This window comes from Rhamphochromis sp. 'chilingali' (genome assembly GCF_963969265.1).
Source record: "Rhamphochromis sp. 'chilingali' genome assembly, chromosome: 5".
NCBI classification, from domain to species: Eukaryota; Metazoa; Chordata; class Actinopteri; order Cichliformes; family Cichlidae; genus Rhamphochromis; species Rhamphochromis sp. 'chilingali'.
This window is the reverse complement of record NC_137932.1, coordinates 39,264,569-39,285,803: the sequence shown is the minus strand read 5'-3', so window position 1 is coordinate 39,285,803 and position 21,235 is coordinate 39,264,569. Positions and strand designations below refer to the sequence as shown.

Genomic DNA, 21,235 nt, shown 5'->3' with positions numbered 1-21,235 from the left:
AAAGATTTAGATACTGATGCTAACATTTTGAATGTGGAAACTGAAACTCCTGTTAAGCCCTCCAACAGAGTCTGTGAAATAATGATAAAATAAAATAAATAATAATACAATTATCAGGCTCACTTACATGTATTTCCCTGTAAGAAATGAAATTTTGACATTGTAAAAGTGTATTCCACTGAATCTTTCAAAATCTTCCTGTTTTAATAAAACTGTTTTCTGCAATAAGCCCAAACCTGGTCCAAACAACCAAAGCCAGTGGATATAAAAGAATGAACATTTTTAAACCACTTTCTGAAAACGTCACACAGATGTGTGATCAAAGCCACCTGTACACACACACTCATGGCTCAGTTAATTGTACCACAAATTAAAATAAACAACTTTCAAAAATTTGTGAAAATTGGACCACTTGACCATAAAGTACAGTAAACAGATTTTTAACACTGCAATGTAAAAGTGTGGAAGAGTGAAAAACAAACACAAATCAGTAAATTTTATGCATATCACACTGATTTATGGTAGCTATAGACAAGAGTGATTAAAGCTATTGCTGGTAAACATTTATCAGATGGTGCTTTTTATTGCAGCTGTCTGTACTCGGGCTGACAAACTAATAAACACATCTTAGCTCAATCATCCAGATAAGTAAATCTCCAATCTGGACGTTTCTGTGGGATCAAGGAACTCACCTCACAGCCCATTGTTCCTTCAGTGGTGCAAGTTTCAGTCATTGTGCAAATGTACATTTAAATCCAAAACTAAAATAAAAAACAAAAAAATTTGGTCCAATTTTAATTTTTTTATCCTGCTGCTGTGGCACACTGATCTCCCTTGTGGGATCAATATTTATCTATAAGCGTCTAGCTAGCTGGCTGATGCACAAAAGTACTTAATCTGGGTAATGATACTGATAGAAGGGATCAAATTAACTATTAGGTATAAAGCTAACAGCAACAATTTTAGGAAACTCCTTTCTGTTTCACATTCTGCAAAGAACACTTTTGCTTTAGCATTATCGTGTGAGCTACGGTTTTAATTTCACCGTGGTCCAATAATGATTACTTCTACAAAGCAAATTTAGATCTTCTTAACTATTTTGTACTGACATTGCGTAGTTTACTGCCTCTTCTCCCGTGTGCATGTGTGTGAGAGATTGCATAAAACCTTTTCCCTCAATTGCAAGTTCCTTCATGTGCCCTTTGCTCCTTGGCTGAATATATAAAGGTGCTTCAGAGTGAGGAAAACGTGCTCTTGTTCTCTCTCTGCATTCATATAGAGTCTAGACCATGGCCAACAGACATTATCTATTTTTTATTGGATTACTGATTTCCATTTCGGTGCAGTGGACTTCGTGTGCTAACAGTAAGAATTTGCTACATTTTGTTCATGAGAGCTTCTTCAGAAACTAAGAATATTACTTTCAATTTGCAACACAATTTCAAGCTTAAAGAAAAGACAGTAACAGACATGCAATGCATATTCGGTGTTGCAAAAACTGACTATTATGCAGTTTATTCATTAAAAAAAAACACAGAAACACATTTGAATGGCTCTAACCACCTTCACATTTATTTTGTCTCGCTTATAGAGGATGAGCTCGAACCGTTCTACTGGAACAATAAAGGAAGGAATGCTATTCACGCAGCCCTAAATAAACCACGTAATTCACACCAAGCCAAGAATGCCATCCTCTTCCTAGGAGATGGTAAGTCTAAGAAAGAAATTTTCCTACCATTTATGAAGTTTCTTTAAACTATCAAGTATTTCCTCTTGTACCTCAGTTCATTTATTCAGCTGAAAGACATTTTGAGTCTCTCCATCACTGTGGTGTAACTCAGCAAAACATAATAAGGTCTTTTAAAGCCCCAGATTTTGGTACCACAAAAATCATGGTAGGAGATGAACACTGACACATGATCATCTGCTCGGAAAGCCAGGCATAACAAAGTGAAGTGAGGCTCTGCAAAGCCCACAGTGCATGTGGGGTTGCAATATTTGCTCTTGTATCCTTAATCGGGCTAATACCAAAAAAGGGTAAATCGGAAACAGTTTGAAGTCATCTACCATGTCTGGACGTTCAACAGAAATTAATAACAGGTTAGTTCAGTTTGCTTCATTAATTCCATTTAACCAAAACCAAAAGCAGGCGAAATATTTTCCGCTATTGTAAAACAACAGAAACGAATTTCTTTATTCCGTTGTGGAAATATAGCCTTACATGAAATCATACATTTGCTGCTATTTAATCTCTGACCCAACATCACTGTTTAGCAGCTTCTCTGTACAAATGACAAATTTATATCTTGATTATGATTTTATGAGCTTCGACTTTTGCCATCACTGATGCTGTCTTCAGCACATTTAAAGTTTTATCAATATTTATGATTGATAAGTAATATGTAACAGCTCAATAAATGACGTGTTTGTGAGAATACATAGGAAAGTTCTTTTAGTTAATGACCTATTGGTGACACATTAGAAGAGTTTAAGGTTTATATCTGATGACCAGAATGTCCTTTACCAAGTTTCACTAGCTGTTTTATTAGCTGGACCTAATGAGTTCAAAGAGCACAGTGTACTCTCTTGGCTGATGTTATCTACTCACGTGTGATTCCTCCTACTTCCAGGTATGGGTATGCCAACAGTGACTGCTGCCCGGATCCTCAAAGGCCAGTTGGAAGGAGTAAGTGGGGAGGAGTCCAGTCTAGCTATGGATTCTTTCCCCCACCTGGCCCTTTCTAAGGTCAGAACACTATGAGCAACACACTCCGTAGACTTGCATCCTTAACTGTATCGCACATACTTTTATGGTTCTAAATCTTACTGATAAAAACAACAACCAGAAAGCAAGATTCAGAGGTGTGGACTCGAGTCACATGACTTGGACTCGAGTCAGACTCGAGTCATTAATTTTATGACTTTAGACTTGACTTGAAAAAATGTTCTAAGACTTGTGATTTGACTTGGACTTTTACACTAATGACCTGGGACTTGAATTGGACTTGAACTAGTTTACTTGAAAATACTTGATATTTCACCCCAAATATAAAATTTAACACGCATACTATATTATATTATATAGAAAGTGTGCACCATTAATTCAATTCATTCATTCATTTATTCAAACCACACTCCGTACGTATGTGTGCGTGAGCTGTAGCACAGCCAATCAAATTAACCAGATTTTTTTTTAAAAAGAAAAAAAAAACGCTCAAAAATGCTGCAAGGAGTTATTTTTTCAGGTACATAAACTATGAAGTAGTCAACAAAAAACCGAAATGCAATATGCAAAACATCCAAGTAGAGAATCACAGACAGAGATGGAACAACTTCCAACTTTCTCCGACGGTTGAAGTTGCATAAAGAACGGTAGGTGGTGCTTCTCTTTTGCTACGATGAGATAGCTGACTTCATCTAACTAGCAAATGTTTTCCAGGCTACATTGGTGATACAGTTTTTTTTTAATGTGTATGATATTTTTGTCATGTGATTTTAAAGCCGGTCCTACAAGTGCATCTAAGAATAACATGCAGCTTATCTCAGAACTGACGGTGAAAATTATTCTTGGAACTAAGTTTAATTGAGCTGCATTTTAAAGAGGTGCAATTTCACAATTTGTGTATATTTTCTAAGTTCACTATTTCGTCATGTGTTGAGAAAAACACAGATTTAAAAATTACATGGTCTAATATTTACATTTAGCATAACTGCAACATTCTTTTTTCGTTTTTTTTTTAAAGACTCGAAAGGACTTGAAATTCAAAGTTTCAGACTTGTGACTTTACTCGGACTTTTACACCAGTGACTTGAGACTCGACTCTGACTTGCCTGACATTACTTGAGACTTGAGACTTGACTTGAGGATAAAGACTTGAGACTTACTTGAGACTTGCAAAACAATGACTTGGTCCCACCTCTGGCAAGATTACAAACAACAGCGTCAGTGTCACTTGGCATTGATTCTGCAAGTATGTGCTGGAAGGGTGGAACGCCACTGTTTCAAAAGATAAACTATAAAAGCAGACTTAAGTTTGTGTTCAATGTGAGCCAAAATGAGTGACTGAGCCCATGAATTGAGCAGAAGGGTCTTCACAAAGGTCAAAGTTGTTTTCCCACAGACCTCTATGGTAACTAGTGCCATCTGGTGGCCTTCATATAGAATTCATGGTTAAGGTACTTCATTGGCTTCATTTTTCCTAAAAACTGTCTATGGCCGTAGCACAAAATATATATATTTGCCATATTCATCAAATCATCCAATGATTCGGATGGGGGTAACATGATCCTGCAAGTGGTCACTCTAATTAGAATAAAAACATTTCATAGATAAAGGTCATCACTCACAACAGCTATTAATTTGCAGTGAAATTCCTCCAAAGCAAAGTCATGCCTTTAATGTAAGGGTCAAGGTTTCAGGTTTTGCCCTTTCACTAGCAGGATACATGTTACCAGCCTAACAAAGACAGGCTTTTTTATCTGTGTTATAAGTCAGGTGACATAACTTTTGTGAAAAATCTAGGACACTTAATTTATGAATGTTCAGTGTTTTAATTTTCTTGATGTCAATGACAGAATCAGCATTTTCTTTGACAGTGAGCGTGAATATTGGTTAACATGCAATATGTGTGATTGCTTCGGATGCCTGCAGACGTACAACGTGGATCGGCAGATGCCAGACAGTGCTGGCACAGCAACAGCGTACCAGTGTGGTGTGAAAGCCAACTATGGCACTCTGGGGGTCAGTGCTGCCACTCCAAGGTACGACTGCCAGGCTTCCCATGGAAATGAAGTCATATCTGTTCTTCACCGTGCCAAGGCTGCAGGTAGACCCACATCCACAAAGCTTTGACTACTTTAAGGCACATGAAAATGATGCTACAAAGCAATAAAATCTTAAAAGTCGAACGTGTACAAGAGAAATAACCTATATACATTTATTGTTCAGTGTACAGCATTAGCTTACTAACTGGACAACTATTCAACTACTATAAATAAAACAATTTTACATCTAAACAGGCGTGTTTTCTGTAGCATACCTCACATCAAGTGTATATATCTAAATATATCTAAATCTAAAAAATAAATGTGTCCTGCATTTTCAAACAAAATTTGTTAACCTCCAGGAGCCTAATCAGTTCAAGTTCTCCAAGTATAACTCAGCAAATATGTTAACGCTATGAAAAATCTGGTCCTTGTTTCAGGGAAATCAGTTGGCATTGTCACCACAACCAGAGTTCAACATGCTTCTCCTGCTGCAGCCTACGCTCACGTTGCCAGCCGGGACTGGTATTCTGATGCTGATCTCCCAAATGAGGCAGTCAAGAATGAGTGCCGTGACATTGCTTACCAGCTGGTTTACAACACAGAGATAAATGTAAGACTTAATCAAAACGGGCAGGCAAATGAACAGTGCACTCACACAAATGATGAATAGAAAAAAATCAAGGTACCTCTAGACTGAATAAACCAGATAAGGTCTTTTAGATAAGTCATTAAATTTTACCAAAAGCAGATTCCTCGACAATTTTGTAAAACATGGATGTCAGCGAACCTAAGAAACCACTTTCTAATCCAAACCTCAGAAGTACTCGGTGAATAAATCCTCATACACTAAATGTGTTTTTTTTTTAAAGTATTTTACATGTACAAAAATCAAAAGGGGAATATATTTCTTTCTGCAGGTTATCCTTGGTGGAGGTCGTACCTATATGTTTCCCACAACAGTGGAAGACCCAGAGTATTTAAATAAGACAGGAGTCCGAAAGGACGGGAAAAATCTGGTCGATGAATGGCTAAAGAACAAACCGGTAAACAGTGCCTTCATCAAGTGTGCTCATCAGTTTTTAGTTTGAACATGTATCGTGATTTTCATCACTAAGCATTTTTTTTTAAAAAACAAACATTTTCCACGTTTGTCATTGTTCCCCACCGACAGAATGCTAAATATGTTTGGAACAAGGCTGACTTTGATGCTATCAATCCTGCAACGACAGACTTCCTGATGGGTAAGAACTCTGAGGTGCATCATTTACAACTGCGTCATACAGAGAAGAAAAACACAAGACCTTAAGTACTCTAGACCCAATAAAAAACCTTAGATTTTTAAACAGTGACATTTCGCTAAATTCTGCTGAACTCATTTGTCAGTGTTTTTAAGGAATTTATCAAGTTTGTGCCATTTTATTTATTTATTTATTACATATAAAGATTATATATACTATATGTAATATGGCAGATGTAACAGGGGAAAACTGAAGCCTGCAAATTCTTTCTTTTAAGGTCTGTTTGAGCCCAAAGACTGCCGGTACGAGCTGGATCGTGACCCCTCCATGGACCCATCCCTTACAGAGATGACAGAGAAAGCTATCAAGATCCTCAGCAAGAACCCCAAAGGATTTTTCCTCTTTGTGGAAGATAAGTATAGTATATTCACCAAAGAAAGAAATCAGGAATATTAATCAAAACAACAAATCATGGTTGACCTTTTAATGTGAATGTCCGATTGGCAACAACAGACAGAATAAAAACTGTGGCATATTTTCATGTTATTCTCATATTGTGACAATGGCAAAATCAATATCAGTATCAGCCTGCACCAGAGATATGTGGAGGGTCGGCTGAGTGCTGATTAATCTTGATTGCAGGCAGAAGTAAAACCAGTGTTCATTTATTTATTTATTTATTTGCCAAGTCCACCTTTACTTTTGATGACAGATTTGCTTCTTTGGCACATAGAAGATTGTGAAAAAAATATTGTCTGTGTTTCTTTACAGATGTTTCATTCTTATGTATTTATTTTTAGATGAACTGTTCTGCTCTTCTTCTCTTTAAAACTTGAAAAAAAGGCTGGTTCATATTAGAAGCTCTTCTCACTGACAGTTTTTTTTCTTCTCATTCATCTCTTGCTTCAGGCGTGTGCATTAATACGACTTTCCCCACACAAGTTTACGATGATGCAACATTGACATCATCATTGTCCATTTCCATCTTTTACACATGGCACTGTGTCCAACAAGTGAAATGTGGTCTAATATGACTATGAAGGAGCAGTTACTAACACAATGGTTTCCACAGATAATCCTATTATTAATTTCATGCCATTTTCCATAACTGGAACTCACTTTTGCTGCAATACCATTGGCCAAACTAATATTTGATGTGCTGGTCACAGTTGTAGCATTATGTCGCATTAAGGCTGTACTTTGGGACGCCTACGTTTTCACTGCAATCTCAAACTTTGCAAGAGACGTACTACTACAGATGCTTATTTATCAGTGACTTTCTTCTGAACTTCAAGGGGGAGAATCGACCACGGTCACCATGCAACAATGGCCAAAAAGGCACTCCATGAAGCTGTACAGTTTGACCGAGCAATCGAGCGAACGGCTGACCTCGTCAGTGACCTGGACACTCTGACTATAGTCACTGCAGACCACTCTCATGTTTTTGCTTTTGGAGGTTATTCTCCAAGAGGAAACCCTGTTCTAGGTAAAATGCACTTTTGGAAGAAGCTTTAGCATTAACAAGTCAGCCTCATCTTATGTTCTGAGTGGTAATTTGCCCTTGTGATATACAGGGATCGCTGATACCAAGGCTACTGACAACAAACACTTCACCACTGCTGTGTATGGGAATGGACCAGGATACGAGATTGCCAATGGAAGTCGCCCGGATGTGAATGAATCAATTTCAAGTAAGTGAGACTGAGCATCTTTTTATGGAATCCAAATCAATGCAATAGCTCCATCTTGTGGTGTAACAGTAAACCAACTGCACTGCCACAAAACACTCAATCTAGCTTTTCACTGTCACCTCACAAACGTTCAGCAATGGAGTTTCATTGAATGGACAATACAGCTTCTTGTGTATATATACACCATTCTTTCAGGTTGTTTTTTTGACGGTACAGCATTTGAAATAAGGGCTATAAACAGCAGATGATTTAGAAAAAATTCTGTACAGTACTTTCATAGGAGTGTTGAATTGTAAAGACTACTTATGAATCATTACTAAGTGTCAGAAAGTAAGGATTACGATAATGAAACAGGTTAGTGTCTTCATCTGCTTTCATCATGGGGCGATTGTGGCTCAGGAGTTTGGGACGCTCATCTGTAACCGGAAAGTTGCCGGTTCGATCCCCGGGCTCTCTGTCCTGGTCACTGTGTCCTTGGGCAAGACACTTTACCCTACCTCTGTTGGCCAGATACGCGATATGACAGCCTGCTTCTGTCAGTCTGCCCCAGGGCAGCTGAGGCTACAATTGTAGCTTTCCTCCACCAGTGTGTGAGAGTGAATGAATAGTGGAATCAGAGTGGAATGCTTTTCTTTCCAAGCACCTTAGACTACGATGACCTGGATGGCTGAGAACCTTCACAGACAATAGTGGAATTGTAAAGCGCTATATAAATGCAATCCATTATCAATACAGCTAATGTCATCAGTACAATGCGTTTTAGTTTAGTAAGCCAACTGTTGGCTTTTTTTGTCAACACTGATCTAACTAAAGCTATGCAGCTAATACTGAAGTCTTCTCTCTTGTTTCCCTTCAGCGGACAACAACTACGTCCAGCAGACTGCTGTCCCTCTTGATTCAGAGACCCACGGCATAGAGGATGTAGCCATTTTTGCCAAAGGTCCCATGTCACATCTTTTTGATGGAGTCCAGGAACAGAGCTACATTGCTCATGTGATGGCTTATGCTTTATGCATAGAACCCTACGTGGACTGCCAATTACCTGAAGGCAGCCATGCTGTAGCAAGCCACCCTAGCCTGCTGCTTCTTCTGATTAGCCTCCTTCTACTTCCTTTCTACTCTATCTGAGATGACATGATATCTATCCCTGGAAAATCGGTGCTATCTGAGAATTTGGATGAGGAATAAATTATTGTTTTCGCTCTACTGTGTGTAATTTAAAAGTGATGCAGTAGTTTTAGACAGCGGTGTTGTTTTATGTAATTTCCAAGTGTTGACACAACTTTGCAGTGAAAACCATTTCTGTTAGTATTGCATAGAGCAATGTTTTAATGCTGTGTTAAGCTCCTGTAAATAAAATCATGTTTGTAATTATATTGGAGATGTACTGAATAAACAAGAGATTTCATATTGACAAATATTGGAGTTACTGTCAAGCACTGCATTACATACAGCCATACTTTGGCTGTATGTAATAATGTGATTCTTTTAGAATTTTTTGTTGTCATGTGTTTTATGTGAGGTTTCCTTATTTGTTTACAACCCAATAACACACTTCAGAATTTAGTTTTGGATACATTATCAATTTCAATATAAACCCCTATTCGCTATTAGAGTTTACTGGTTCGTGAAAGTATCAGAATCTTTCTCTGCAGTATCCAGGAGTTGATCGAAATTTTCCCCACTACCATGTGCTAGTAGTATCATCAGCAGAAAATACGCATTTTAAATTCATAAATACCTCCCATAAATCATTTATATTCAACAGAAAAAAATATTAGTTGTAAATACATAAACATAATAAATAAATAAATAAATAAATATAGAACTAAGGCAGTCTCCGTCCCTATCCTACTTAAGTAGCCTATTTGAACCTCTTGCAAATTGCCAAATGTATCTTGTAAAGGGATATTAATATTCAGCTTTGCCTTGTGCGCCTTCCTTGATATTAGACTGCATGTGTATTTTTGAGTGGCTTAATGATTCTGAAGTACCATTTCATGTAAGCATTTGTTGCATTATAATGAGTTAATTAGCAGTGTGTGTTCGAGCATTTGAGTTTTATGTGACTCCGTCTATTAATTAAAAGTTTTGAAGCTAAAATAAAATACAGCAGTGGAATAGAAACGCTGTGACCTACAAAGACATCAGTAGTTTTTCAGGCAAAGACTTTGTGCCTTGCTTTAAATGAATCTATCACCTCATTGGTTAACTTTGTCCAATCAGAGGCGCATGTGGGAGGGATTTCCGTTTGCTGCGGGGCTTGGAGGGAAGTCTGAAAACAATGTACCGTAGCTTCATCGAAAAGTAAAAAAACAAAATGTAGATAAACTGTGAGTTATTGCTTTAGAATCTGAAACGCTCGCCCAATCGTCCAAGCTGCATTGAAAAAAAAAATCATGTTAACGTTTTGCCGGCTTAAACTTTAGGAAAACGTAGTTTAATGTACGCAAACAATAGCTCGATTTCTGCAGCTTGCAAGTCGCCGTTAGCTCTGCTTGCTAACGTGAGCCAGAGCCACGTAGTTTATTACACGCTGCTCGGAAGATGTTCAGAGTTTAGATAAATTAAAAAACAAGTATCGCTGGCCATGGATCGACACACGAGGAGACTGACGAGTCAGCTGTGTAAAGCGGTGAATGAAGGAGATCCCAGGTGAGGTCCATCCCTTTTTCTTCTTTCCCCTGACATGTCCTGTGTTGTAAACATGCTACAGCCACCCACGTCAGACTAACATTAGGATTTACGTTTTTACATTTGTATACCTTATCCAGCTCTGATCTCTCAAAAAGAAAATCAATACTATCCACGATGTCGGTTTTCCAATAAAAAATTAAGTGTGCATGAACTCTATATATCTACATAGCTACATATTTCAGTCCTTACTAGTTTGTTACGGGTGTTTTCATTTTTCGATATGTTAGTTTGTATTTGTCAGTGTAACACGTCTTGCTTTCGTGACAGATCTGTGCAGCAACTTCTTTTACAAGGCGCAAACCCCAATCTGGTGGGTACCAAAGGGGTAGCTGCTGTACACTTATCTGTTGGCAAAGAAACTGAGAAGAACATAAGATGCTTGAAAACCTTGCTGCAATATGGAGCTGACCCCAATATAAGGTATAGATCCAAAACAGTCACTTAACATCATATACATTTAGTCACTATAGTGTATTTTAAGTCAAAGAAGCAAGACAGTTTTTCAGCCTTAGTTCTGGGGTTTTAACACAAGCATTGTATTAACTCACTACTACATAGTCCCCCATTTTATAAAAGGATTGTATTTAATATTTGCATGAAAATGCTTTGCACTTAATGACTGCCTGAAGTGTAGAAGCCTTGGACATGCTCTGCCAGGCCTCTAATGCAGCCACCTTCAGTTGCTGGTTTGTTTATGTCTATGCCAGTGTCTTCAGTAGCTGAAAAACATGCTCTCTTGGGTTGCCCGTTGAAGGACATCTTATTTATTTTTCTATACAAATTCTTGGGTTGCTTTTGCAGTATGTTATGACTGTCATTCCTAAACAATTGCTGCAAAAGTTTTGTTAAACTCTTTGAATCAAAAAGTGAAGTCTGCACTCCAATCCCATCTGGATTGTTTCATTTAAAATCTACTGTTGTGGTTTACAGAGACAGAATTGCCAACATTGTGCTGTTTGTATTTGTTTACTTACCGTGGTATATCAGTAGTTTTGTTTGAAATATTGGCCAGATTTTTCATAAACTTTGCACCGACTTGTAATGATGAAATGTCGATTTTAGGTCATCAGAAGGCCTCACTCCTCTTCATGTTGCTGCACTGTGGGGATGTTATCAAAATCTCAAGCTGCTCTTGATGAACGGAGGGAATCCATATATCAAAGATAATGTATGAATTGCTTAATCGTGGCTTTTAGACTAGTTTTTGGGAACATTTAGGTTAATCTGTTGTTTATATTTGTGACAACTTCAAGAGAATACCTGAAGGGTACTGTAAAGTATACTATAAAATTCTAATCTTTTGCTTTGAATATAGTGAACATTTTACTTTGAGTTTTCTCTTACTTCCGCTTTATTAATCCAGGAAGGAAACACTCCACAGCAGCTTGCAGAGCAACAGGAAAATCGAAAATGTGCCCATCTCCTTCAGGAATACCAGGCTGGCCCAACAGACACTGAGGAGGATGACATACCTCAGTTCCAATACTGTAAGATGACCTTTTTCAAGTCTTTGACAGTTGTATAATCACACTGAGAGCGCTGTTGAGAAGCTCCGCTACCGATTGTGAAACCAAAGGAGTTAAAACATTGGCAGTAGCATTACCTGTTTTTACTATCAAATAATGAAAAAACACAAGAACTATAACCTGCAGAACTCCCCGCCAGGGTGTAAAGAGTGGATAAGAAAAGTTTCAGGTTTGTCTTTACAGAATTTTGCTGACAGACTAAACTATGTTCATTTTTTTCCTTCACAGCTCTGTATTCCGGCCAGACAGACATGTCCAGCTATCCTGAATCGGACTACAGCTTTAGTTCCCACACATCCATGATAAGTGACTTTGGAGAAGCCCCACTGAGCAGCACAAGGCGCTCATCATTTTTTAACCTGTCTAACATTAATGGACGACTAAGTTGCAGAAGTGTATCGCATCACAGACCATCTTATCCTTCCATACTTTCAAGCACTCGCATGTCTGCGGTGGAGCCTGCAGCTGCAGTATCGAATCTTAAAGAAGATGGCAATTGTACCGATGATACCACATCGAAAGGCGAGGAATGTACTGCTTCACCTGATGGCATAATCCCTCCTTCCAACTTCCCTGCAGTTTCCTTCATGCGAGCAAGTCGGAAGAGCGTGAGCTTCAGGGATGACGTGGATGAATATTACCCTGTTTTCAGCCCCGAATCTCCCCAGCAGAATCCTGCTGTTGATGGCTGCCAGCGCAGCTTACCTTTTGACATATCTGAGTATTCTGATTTCCTGGATTCAGAACGCATGGCTACTATTTTAGACAAGCAGGGCATTGACGCCACATCACCGGATCATGTCTACATTTTCTGCAGGGAAAGCAGTGAGAGCACAGAAGAGGACTTGGAGAAAACAGTCCTTGTTCACTGTGCTTTGGAAGAAAGTGATGATGAACAGGAAACAGAGCGTGTAAAAGACACTCAGGGGAACAGTGATGAAAACAAAGTACACTGCCATGCCGCCGGCAGCAGCAGTGGAACTAGTAGTAGCCATTATAGTAGCTGTGAGAGTGACCATTACACCAGTGCTCTGGATGCCTCTGTAAACCCTGAATGTCTTTCACTTAGTGCAGCAGATGATGTTTCTGCCAAGACTGCATTAGACAGAAAGACTCTGATTTCTACAAATTCTGATTGTGAACTTACAAAGATTCATATGGAAGCTAATACTGATTCCAAACCTCAAACGGTTGAGCGTTTATCAGGTATGCTTAATAAACTGACCTTGTCTGGAGTAAAAAATCCAAACAATGATATAGTTCAGGGTTGTGGTGGTAATGATGTAGACAGTCCAAGTAAGGAAGATGTTGTTGAGTCCGCAGCAGTAGAAGAAAAAAGTGATCATCCATTCACACCCAGTCCTTTTGTAACAGGCAGGACACGCTCAAGAATGAGCCGTTGCTCGCTGAGAACAAGCAGAACTGAGAGCCTCTCCACATCTTTGTTCGAAGATACCCTGCCTACACCAGTTCGAATACGCCGCCAGACTCCCAGATCTCCAACCAGTGAAGAGTTTTATAACTCACCACGCTTACCATCCAGTGCACACTGCTTTTCAGGCAGACCCACAGAAGGAGGGTGCTTGTCTGTGGACTGCCAAGAGACACAGTCCAGTACTCTCAGAGGCTCAAGTGTTAGTAACAGCCAGGCTGATACGCTTCTCCTCTCTACAAGTGTGACAGACTCTGCTGTTCAGTCACAGACTTTGTGTGACACGTTTCTACTCGAGAGCAATAATGACAATTCAGTCAGTGCTTATGAGAGAAACATTGCAGAGATTGCTTTTGCTATGCAGGAACAGAACTGTAATCTCACTGAAGACGGGGAATTTCTGACTGACGATCTGACAAGTTCAGATGAGACAACTACAAAGAGAAATGTAAACGATACCCCTCATGAGGAGCAGGCAGAAAGCCTAAACAATGAAGATGCCTGGATAACTAGGGACTGTAGCTCTCTGCCAGACTCTGTGTCGTCATCATCCACCTCCAGCTATGGTTCTCCAAGGAGATCCAAGGAGGACTCTGATTTTCCCTGCACCCCAGGTACTGGCTGCACACCGAGGTACAGCATGAGCAGGCTTTCAAGCTGCCGTAGGCCACAGCACCTGGCTAACCTGTCCTACACCCCTGGAGGGCGTCCACACATTCAGGATGTGGACGAACCAGTAGAGTACCTGTACACAGATACCGAACGCGGCCACAAACTGATTGAGACCCATGTCCCACCTACAGCAGACACCTCCCTCAGCTCCAGCGTGAGTACTACCAGCAGTGAGGAGACCATACTTTATGACTGGCGTACTTTGCATGCTGACATGGTGGACAGCAAAGAAAAAGAGAATCAGAAACCCCAGGTGGAGGTACAGAAGGCGGAAAATGAGAAGTGTGTGGACAATATTTTGCCAGAAATCAGAGGGATAACTGACAAGGAGCTCAGATCGAGGCTGGTGGAGCTGGGGGAAAGTCCAGGCCCCATCAGCAGTCGTACAAGGCCCACCTACATGCGAAGACTGTGCCGCCTGGTACAGGAGTCCAACTGCCAGTCACAATATCAACAGAAGAAGTTAGAGCAACCACAAGCAGGTAATGCTTTATTTCAAGTTTTTAAGTGACTTAAGGTAAGTTGAGCTCTGTTGTAACATTTCATTAAATATAATATCTACTCTTAAAATATATGAACACATACATTGACATTTAGTTTTTTATTTTTACAGATGCAGGTTACAGTCCAGAATTGTGTAGGGTTCTGGAGACCTTTAATCTTCCCAATTGCCAGGCTGATGAGCAGGCTTTGTGCCAGCAGTTTGACCAACCAGATCAGAACAGGAAGTGGAGAGAGGGCATCATCAAGTCCAGTTTCAACTACCTGCTGCTTGATCCAAGGTGCTTTTACCGTCATTTTTATTTATGTTTTGTTTTCTTCTGTGCATTCAGAGGAGATGAGTTGTTGCTGACTGTGTGAAAATGTTCACATTCACACTTCAGTAGATGCATCAGAGAGCACTTGTGTTCTGGATTCACCCCTATAAATCTCTAGTCATATTAGTTGTCTAAATTGAGCTAGTAATGGGCTTGTTTGTGTCTAATACAATACAATACAACTTTATTTATATAGCACATTTAAAAACCAACGGTATACCAAAGTGCTTCACAATAAAACAGCAGGTTAAAACATGAATTAACAAAGTACTGAATATGCTAACAGGTCACTGGCACTAATTACACAAGAATAAAAGTGAATATTAAATAAAACTTGCTAAAAACACATAGGTTTTAAGTAGAAGAAGATATTAAGAAAGATAAAATTGGAATTAAGTATAAAATACAGGCGTTAACCAACCGGGAAAGAAAGATTAAATAAGTGAGTTTTTAATCGTGATTTAAATAATTGGATGGAGTCAGATGCGCGAATAGCAATGGGAAGGTTGTTCCACAGGTTAGGTGCAACCAGGGCAAACGCACGGTCACCTCTGCTCTTATGCCGAGATCGAGGCTGTACCAAGAGTAATTGGTCGGACGATCTGAGGGCTCTCCCAGGGGTGTATGGTCTAAGAAGTTCGGCGAGATAGCTAGGGGCTGCATTATTCATAATTTTGAAGGTAAGCGGCAATATTTTAAATTTGATGGGGAGCCAGTGCAAATCAGCAAGGACAGGGGTGATAGAGGCAAACCTTCCGGTACCAGTCAAAAGGCGTGCCGCAGCATTTTGGACAAGCTGTAATCTATGGAGAAGAGCAGCAAGTAAAGGGAATTACATTAATCTAATCTAGAGGTCACAAAGGCATGAATAAGCTTTTCAAGACCCTTATGTGGTAGACGCAGTTGGTAGAAGCTAGATTTGACTACAGAGGACACTTGTTTGTCATATTTGAAAGAGCTGTCCAGCAGCACACCTAGATTACTAACGGTGTCAGAGAGAAAAGTGGCAAGGGATCCAAAGGTATCAACTAGTTGGCCCTGGGGGAAATGACTGTCAAACACCACAATTTCGGTTTTCTTTTCATTTAAGATAAGAGAGTTGCCCAAAAGCCATTTGACTTCTCTCATGCACTCTAGGAAGCAGTGCAGTGACAGCAACATCGTCACTTAGCTGAAAGTAAATTTGTATATCATCAGCATAGCAATGAAATGACATGTTGCATTTTTCAACGGTTAAGCCTAGAGGTAGCATATAGAGTGAGAATAACATTGGGCCCTACACAGAGCCTTGAGGCACGCCACAGCAGAAGGATGCTGCAGAGGAAGAATAGGTACCCAGAGTGACAGAGGGGGACCTTGTTCGAAAGATAGGATTTAAACCAGTTAAAGGCGTCACCTCTAATGCCAACTGTATGTTCTAATCTCGTTAGCAGAATATTATGGTCCACCATATCAAAGGCTGAGGACAAGTCCAGTAAGACTAAGACCGCTGAACCACCTGAATCGGCAATTAGGAGAAGATCATTAAGGACTCAGCAGAGCTATTTCAGGGCTGTGACGTGGTTTAAAGCCAGACTGAAATTTATCACTGATGTTGATGAATGAAGTTGCGAGAGAACTATCTTCTCCAAGATTTTGGACAGGAACGGGAGTTTGGAAATCGGCCTGTAGTTCACAAGGTCATTATGATCGAGGCTCTTGTTTTGAGAACAGGCTGCACTATGGCATTTTTAAAGGCTGTCAGAACATGGCCAGAAAGCAATGAAGAATTCATTAGAGTTAAAATACTGGGCCCAATTGTATCAAAACTATCCTTGATAATGCGTGATGGGAGAATATCATGTACAGAATTTGTATTTTTCAGTTGTTCAGCTATTTGCTTAAGAGCAGTGAGTGACACTGGCGCAAACTGATGAAAGGTTGATAAACATCCTGGGGTGAAAGCAAGGCTCACAACTAAAGGGTGTGAAGACTTGAGAGATAAAATTTTATCTGTGAAGTAATTTAAAAATTGTTCGCAGAGACCTGGAGACGACACCGTCGGCATTTCATGACAGGGGTTAACCACTGAATTAAAGATTTTAAACAACATTTGAGGATTAGGGCCATTAGTCTCAATAATTTCAGAAAAGAAAGCTGCGTTAGCCATTTTAGCAGCATTTTGAAACTTCAGGCGGCTGGTACGTAAGATATCAAAGGATACCTCAAGCTTATCTTTTTTCCACCTCCTCTCGGCTCTGCACCACACACGTCGTAGGGCACGTGTTGAGTCGTTTAACCAATGTTGGGAATTGGTTTGAGGACATTTCATTTTAATAGGTGCTACAACGTCAAGGATAGAGGAGCATGTGGATAGCAAAGAATTAGCAAAGTCATCAACTGTATGAGGTATAGGACAATCAGTAATAGTGGGTGCAGAATTAACGAACACCACAGAAAAATTAGCCACAGTTTCAAATTAATTATGGGCATAGGGCGTCTGAGGCTCTCAGGGTGCATAAATCAACATCAGAAATAACTGGGAAGTGATCAGAGATCCCAACATTGTCAGTGTTCTTAATACAAACGTCATATGAAAAAAACAAAACAGATCAAGGGTATGGCCTTTAGAGTGGGTTGGTTCATTTAGCCACTGAACAAGGTTAAGAGAGTCAGTTAGAGCAAGAAAGTCTTTGGCTAATGGATCATCCTTACAACAGATATCAATATTAAAATCACCAGTGATAAGAACACCGTCATATTTAAAAAGAACAGATCCTAATAGCTCAGCAAAATCCTGTATAAAAGCCTTGTTGTATTTCGGCGGTCGGTAGACCACAACACACAGAGTTATAGAAGAATCGGCCAACTCCAGTAATTGAACTTCAAGGCTAGGGTAGGTAGGGGAGGGGAGCTGCCGAATTTTATGTTTATTTTTAAAAACTGAGGCTAAGCCACCACCTCTGCCTGTAAGCCTAGGTGAGCTGAAGAAGGCACAGTCTGGGGGGAGAAGTTCCGAGAAGGAGAACGTCTCACCAGGGCTAATCCAAGTCTCCGTCAGGAACAAAACAGCCCCAAGGCGAGGAAAAAGTCATTTAAAACACCAGCGACCTTACATTTAGTAGAGCCATCCGTGTCATGGGCGCCATGTCCCTACTCGTAGTGCGTCGCAAACGGCTTAGGTTGCTGTGATGCACGTCACCTCTGGAAGACGTTATCCAGGTCTGAATAGGCAGGCATGGGACTGGGAGGGCTGGGTAAACTTGCCGTCCGACAAGCAGATCCACCGACGACTAAGCGATCTGGCAAGAAGGCAATCACGGGAGGAGGAGAGAAGACGTAGAATATCCATGCTAGCATGTGGATTAGCCATAGCCTGTGGTTTAAGGTAAGCCTTAAGACGGACGTGAATACCACTCCGTTTGCCCCGCTTCCTATAGCATTTCTTATACATGGTGGGTAGGGGTAGTCAGGATATGCTGGTGGAGGAGTCCGATTGTGACAGGGTGGCGTCTCCCAGAGTCCAGCATGGATCGGAACCATAGGAGTGAGAGAATCGAAGATTTAAGTGTTTGTCAGTCATAAGTAATTAGTGCATTGCCACCTGATGAGAATATTACCAAGAGAATGAGGAATACAATGCAAAAGTCAACAAAGAGGGGTTGAAAGGAGAGGTGAAGACGGCACACTGGCACCATCTTTGAAACCCCCAGTTTAAATGTCTAAGCCAAATATAGTTTTAAAATAGAATACCATAAACACCTCTCAACTCTAAAAATATTAATTGAATCGTTTATTTCCCTCTCTGACAGAGTGACAAAAAACCTTCCCTTTCGCAGTCACACCATGACCCCAAAGGAGTGTTTCCAGACTTTTATCCATGCTATATTTTATGTTGGCAAAGGAAAACGCTCCCGTCCCTACAGTCATCTGTACGAGGCTTTAGAATACTTTAAAGGTGACAAAACCTCAAAGGTAAGGATGCAAATATTGATCGGTATTAATATATCATATTGAAATAGTCTTTAATCGCGTAGTAAATATGTAGTTTGATTCTTTTTTTTGTTCTTCCTTGTCACAGAAACTGTGCTCCAAAGTCCAGCACATCCTTCAGGTGTGGAACACAGGGCAGGGTGTCATCTCTCTGCATTGTTTCCAAAATGTTATTCCTGTGGAAGCCTACACAAGAGAGGCCTGTATGGTGGAGGCGATTGGTGAGTGCATGAGGGCGAAACTTATCAAAAACTGAAATAACTAATAATAACATCACTACAATCCACAGCACGACTGCTGAGTACTTCCCCCTCTTTTTATGTATCAGAATCTGAAACCACCCTTGCAAACATCAGCCAAATAGGGGAAGGACCAGTGATGTTAGCGGCTCATCACTGCCTCATTGGTGCCTTAAATTACTACTGTTGAAGTGTACACCTCCATGTTTAATACGTCCGTGTTGTTGAGCCGTAGCGACCTCTTGGAATATTGTAATTTTTAATATTGATAATTGTCTGAGTATCTTTTTTCTTTGGCAACCCTGCATATATTAAGTTACTCTGAAGTGATGGAACAGTGGTGCAGTGTTTAAGAAAAAGCAAAAAAGGTTTGGGGTTCAGATCCACCAGCCGCTTGGGTCTACCTGTGGAGATCCATGTGCGAGTGTGCCCTGGCTGGCACGCTTTTCTCAATGCCACAGGAAACTCTTGTTGTGCAGTGCAAGCAATGGAAAAGAATGGGTTTTAGAGCATGGTGCATGTTGCATTCTATGTGAATGGCTTATAAGCAGTTAAAAAATAAAAATGGGCGGATAGAGGACAAAAAAACCCTGAAACTGTATTATTTTAAGATATTAACACAAACATTCAGGAAAAATAGAGAAATTGTATCTAATAGCAGCATTAAGTTTGAGCGATATTAACTAATACCAACATTTTACTGTTTAAACCTGTGATAGGTGCTCGGTTTGGTTTTCATAAACTGCTAAACGCAATACTGTGTTTGACAACACTGATAGATTTGTCAGTGAAGCAACTTGACTTTCTCAACTGTTGCAGGGTTGAAGATGCTCACGAATCAGAAGCGAGGGGATTTCTATGGCATCGTGTCCAACTGGCAGACAAAGAAGAAACGGGAGCTCGGCATCCACCTGCTGTACCGTGCCATGCAGATCTTCCTGGCTGAGGGTGAAAGACAGCTTAGACCAGCTGACATCAGACAGTAGAGACACCCACTTGCAGTGGGGTGTGAACTGCTTAAACACCAGAAGGGAAAATACCACTACTTCAGAAGACGACGCAATCCTTCATTTTACAAAGATTGAGTAATGACTTTAAAATTAAGAGCTCTGGAACTTTTACCAGAATTTTATCATCTTTTGCTGATAAACTAACACTGAATCCTCATACCCAGGGATTTGCAGTTTGACAAATGTGACATTAAGTTCAGTTATAGCATCTTAAATGTATATCGTGGTCATATTTTAAAATATCCTTCTTCAAAGTGCTCTTAGCGTATTTAACGCTGCGCCATGAGCAGAGAATGATGGATTTGAACCCCAACTAGCAGACATTTTCTATTGTTTCATATTATGCTAGCTGAGATCTTTTACTTGTAGTTTTTTTTAAAGAGTACTTGAGGATTTCACTTTGAAAACACACATTTTGCATTTAATTTTTTCATGGAGATTGAAGAGCTATTTTCTGAGCATACTTTGTTTGGTCTGGCCAGATGTGGTTAACACGATGACACAATATTATCACAAAACTTTAAAAAACTCAAGATTTTAATAATAGAAATCAAGATCAAGCTATTTACTACAAACATTATTCCCATTTGGTTACTTTTGTTGACTCTTGTAGAATAAATTGGTTATGACTGCAAAATTTTCCAAAGAAGCAAGGAGAGCAGTAAACACAGGAACACCTAATCAGGTTACTATTTCTGTTTTTAAAAAAATGTTGTACTTATCAGGGCTTTTTAACTGTGGGTTAGCATGTTAGGTTTCCTAGAACCTCATTGTGTTCTAAAATAGGATCTTTTGTCATTTGTAAATATAGTATTTCAGTTAAATTGCATTAAAAAAAAGTTGATGTGGGTACATTTCTATCCAGGTGTTTACAAAATCAGCAGTAGAGGCAGGATGCTTTAGCGTTATGGGTCAGCTACAGACAAATGTTACACTTTATTGGCAAAACATTTGATCTATTATGATTATTTCTGCAACTTTCTGATGTTATGAAATAGATGTATCCATTATTAATAAAAAAAGATATACAACTTTAAAAGGAACCTTTTTTTTTTTTTTTTTTGTGCATCAGACACTACAGAGTGGTTGCACTTAATAGCAGTTGCAGGTTACCCATATGGAACGATATATATATATATATATATATATATATATATATATATATATATATAT

At 39.6% G+C, this 21,235-nt stretch overlaps 2 protein-coding genes across 2 annotated transcripts; both read left to right on the top strand.

The window, feature by feature from the left end:
• Positions 1–353: 353 nt before the first annotated feature.
• On the top strand, positions 354–9,003 carry LOC308397174 (intestinal-type alkaline phosphatase-like). Its single transcript, XM_080882974.1, has 11 exons — positions 354–1,365; positions 1,592–1,708; positions 2,631–2,746; positions 4,652–4,826; positions 5,205–5,377; positions 5,685–5,810; positions 5,939–6,008; positions 6,283–6,417; positions 7,300–7,491; positions 7,580–7,696; positions 8,553–9,003. The coding sequence occupies exons 1-11, from the start codon at positions 1,290–1,292 to the stop codon at positions 8,822–8,824; spliced, it is 1,569 nt and encodes a 522-aa protein (XP_080739100.1). The 5' UTR covers positions 354–1,289; the 3' UTR covers positions 8,825–9,003.
• Positions 9,004–9,951: 948 nt separating this feature from the next.
• On the top strand, positions 9,952–21,125 carry LOC308396729 (uncharacterized protein). Its single transcript, XM_080882262.1, has 9 exons — positions 9,952–10,351; positions 10,661–10,813; positions 11,456–11,561; positions 11,757–11,880; positions 12,148–14,505; positions 14,637–14,805; positions 18,633–18,795; positions 18,902–19,034; positions 19,872–21,125. Exons 1-9 carry the CDS (start codon positions 10,287–10,289, stop codon positions 20,036–20,038), a joined length of 3,438 nt encoding a protein of 1,145 aa, XP_080738388.1. The 5' UTR covers positions 9,952–10,286; the 3' UTR covers positions 20,039–21,125.
• The last annotated feature ends 110 nt before the right edge of the window (positions 21,126–21,235 follow it).

What these genes read in the sequence shown, in the direction of transcription:
- LOC308396729 (XM_080882262.1), top strand. Translation starts at nt 10,287, where the DNA reads ATGGATCGACACACGAGGAGACTGACGAGTCAGCTGTGTAAAGCGGTG. An exon ending in GTGAATGAAGGAGATCCCAG is followed by an intron (nt 10,352 to 10,660) that starts GTGAGGTCCATC and finishes CTTTCGTGACAG; the next exon opens with ATCTGTGCAGCAACTTCTTT. An exon ending in GGAGCTGACCCCAATATAAG is followed by an intron (nt 10,814 to 11,455) that starts GTATAGATCCAA and finishes TGTCGATTTTAG; the next exon opens with GTCATCAGAAGGCCTCACTC.
- LOC308397174 (XM_080882974.1), top strand. Translation starts at nt 1,290, where the DNA reads ATGGCCAACAGACATTATCTATTTTTTATTGGATTACTGATTTCCATT. An exon ending in GTGGACTTCGTGTGCTAACA is followed by an intron (nt 1,366 to 1,591) that starts GTAAGAATTTGC and finishes TCTCGCTTATAG; the next exon opens with AGGATGAGCTCGAACCGTTC. An exon ending in TCACCGTGCCAAGGCTGCAG is followed by an intron (nt 4,827 to 5,204) that starts GTAGACCCACAT and finishes TCCTTGTTTCAG; the next exon opens with GGAAATCAGTTGGCATTGTC.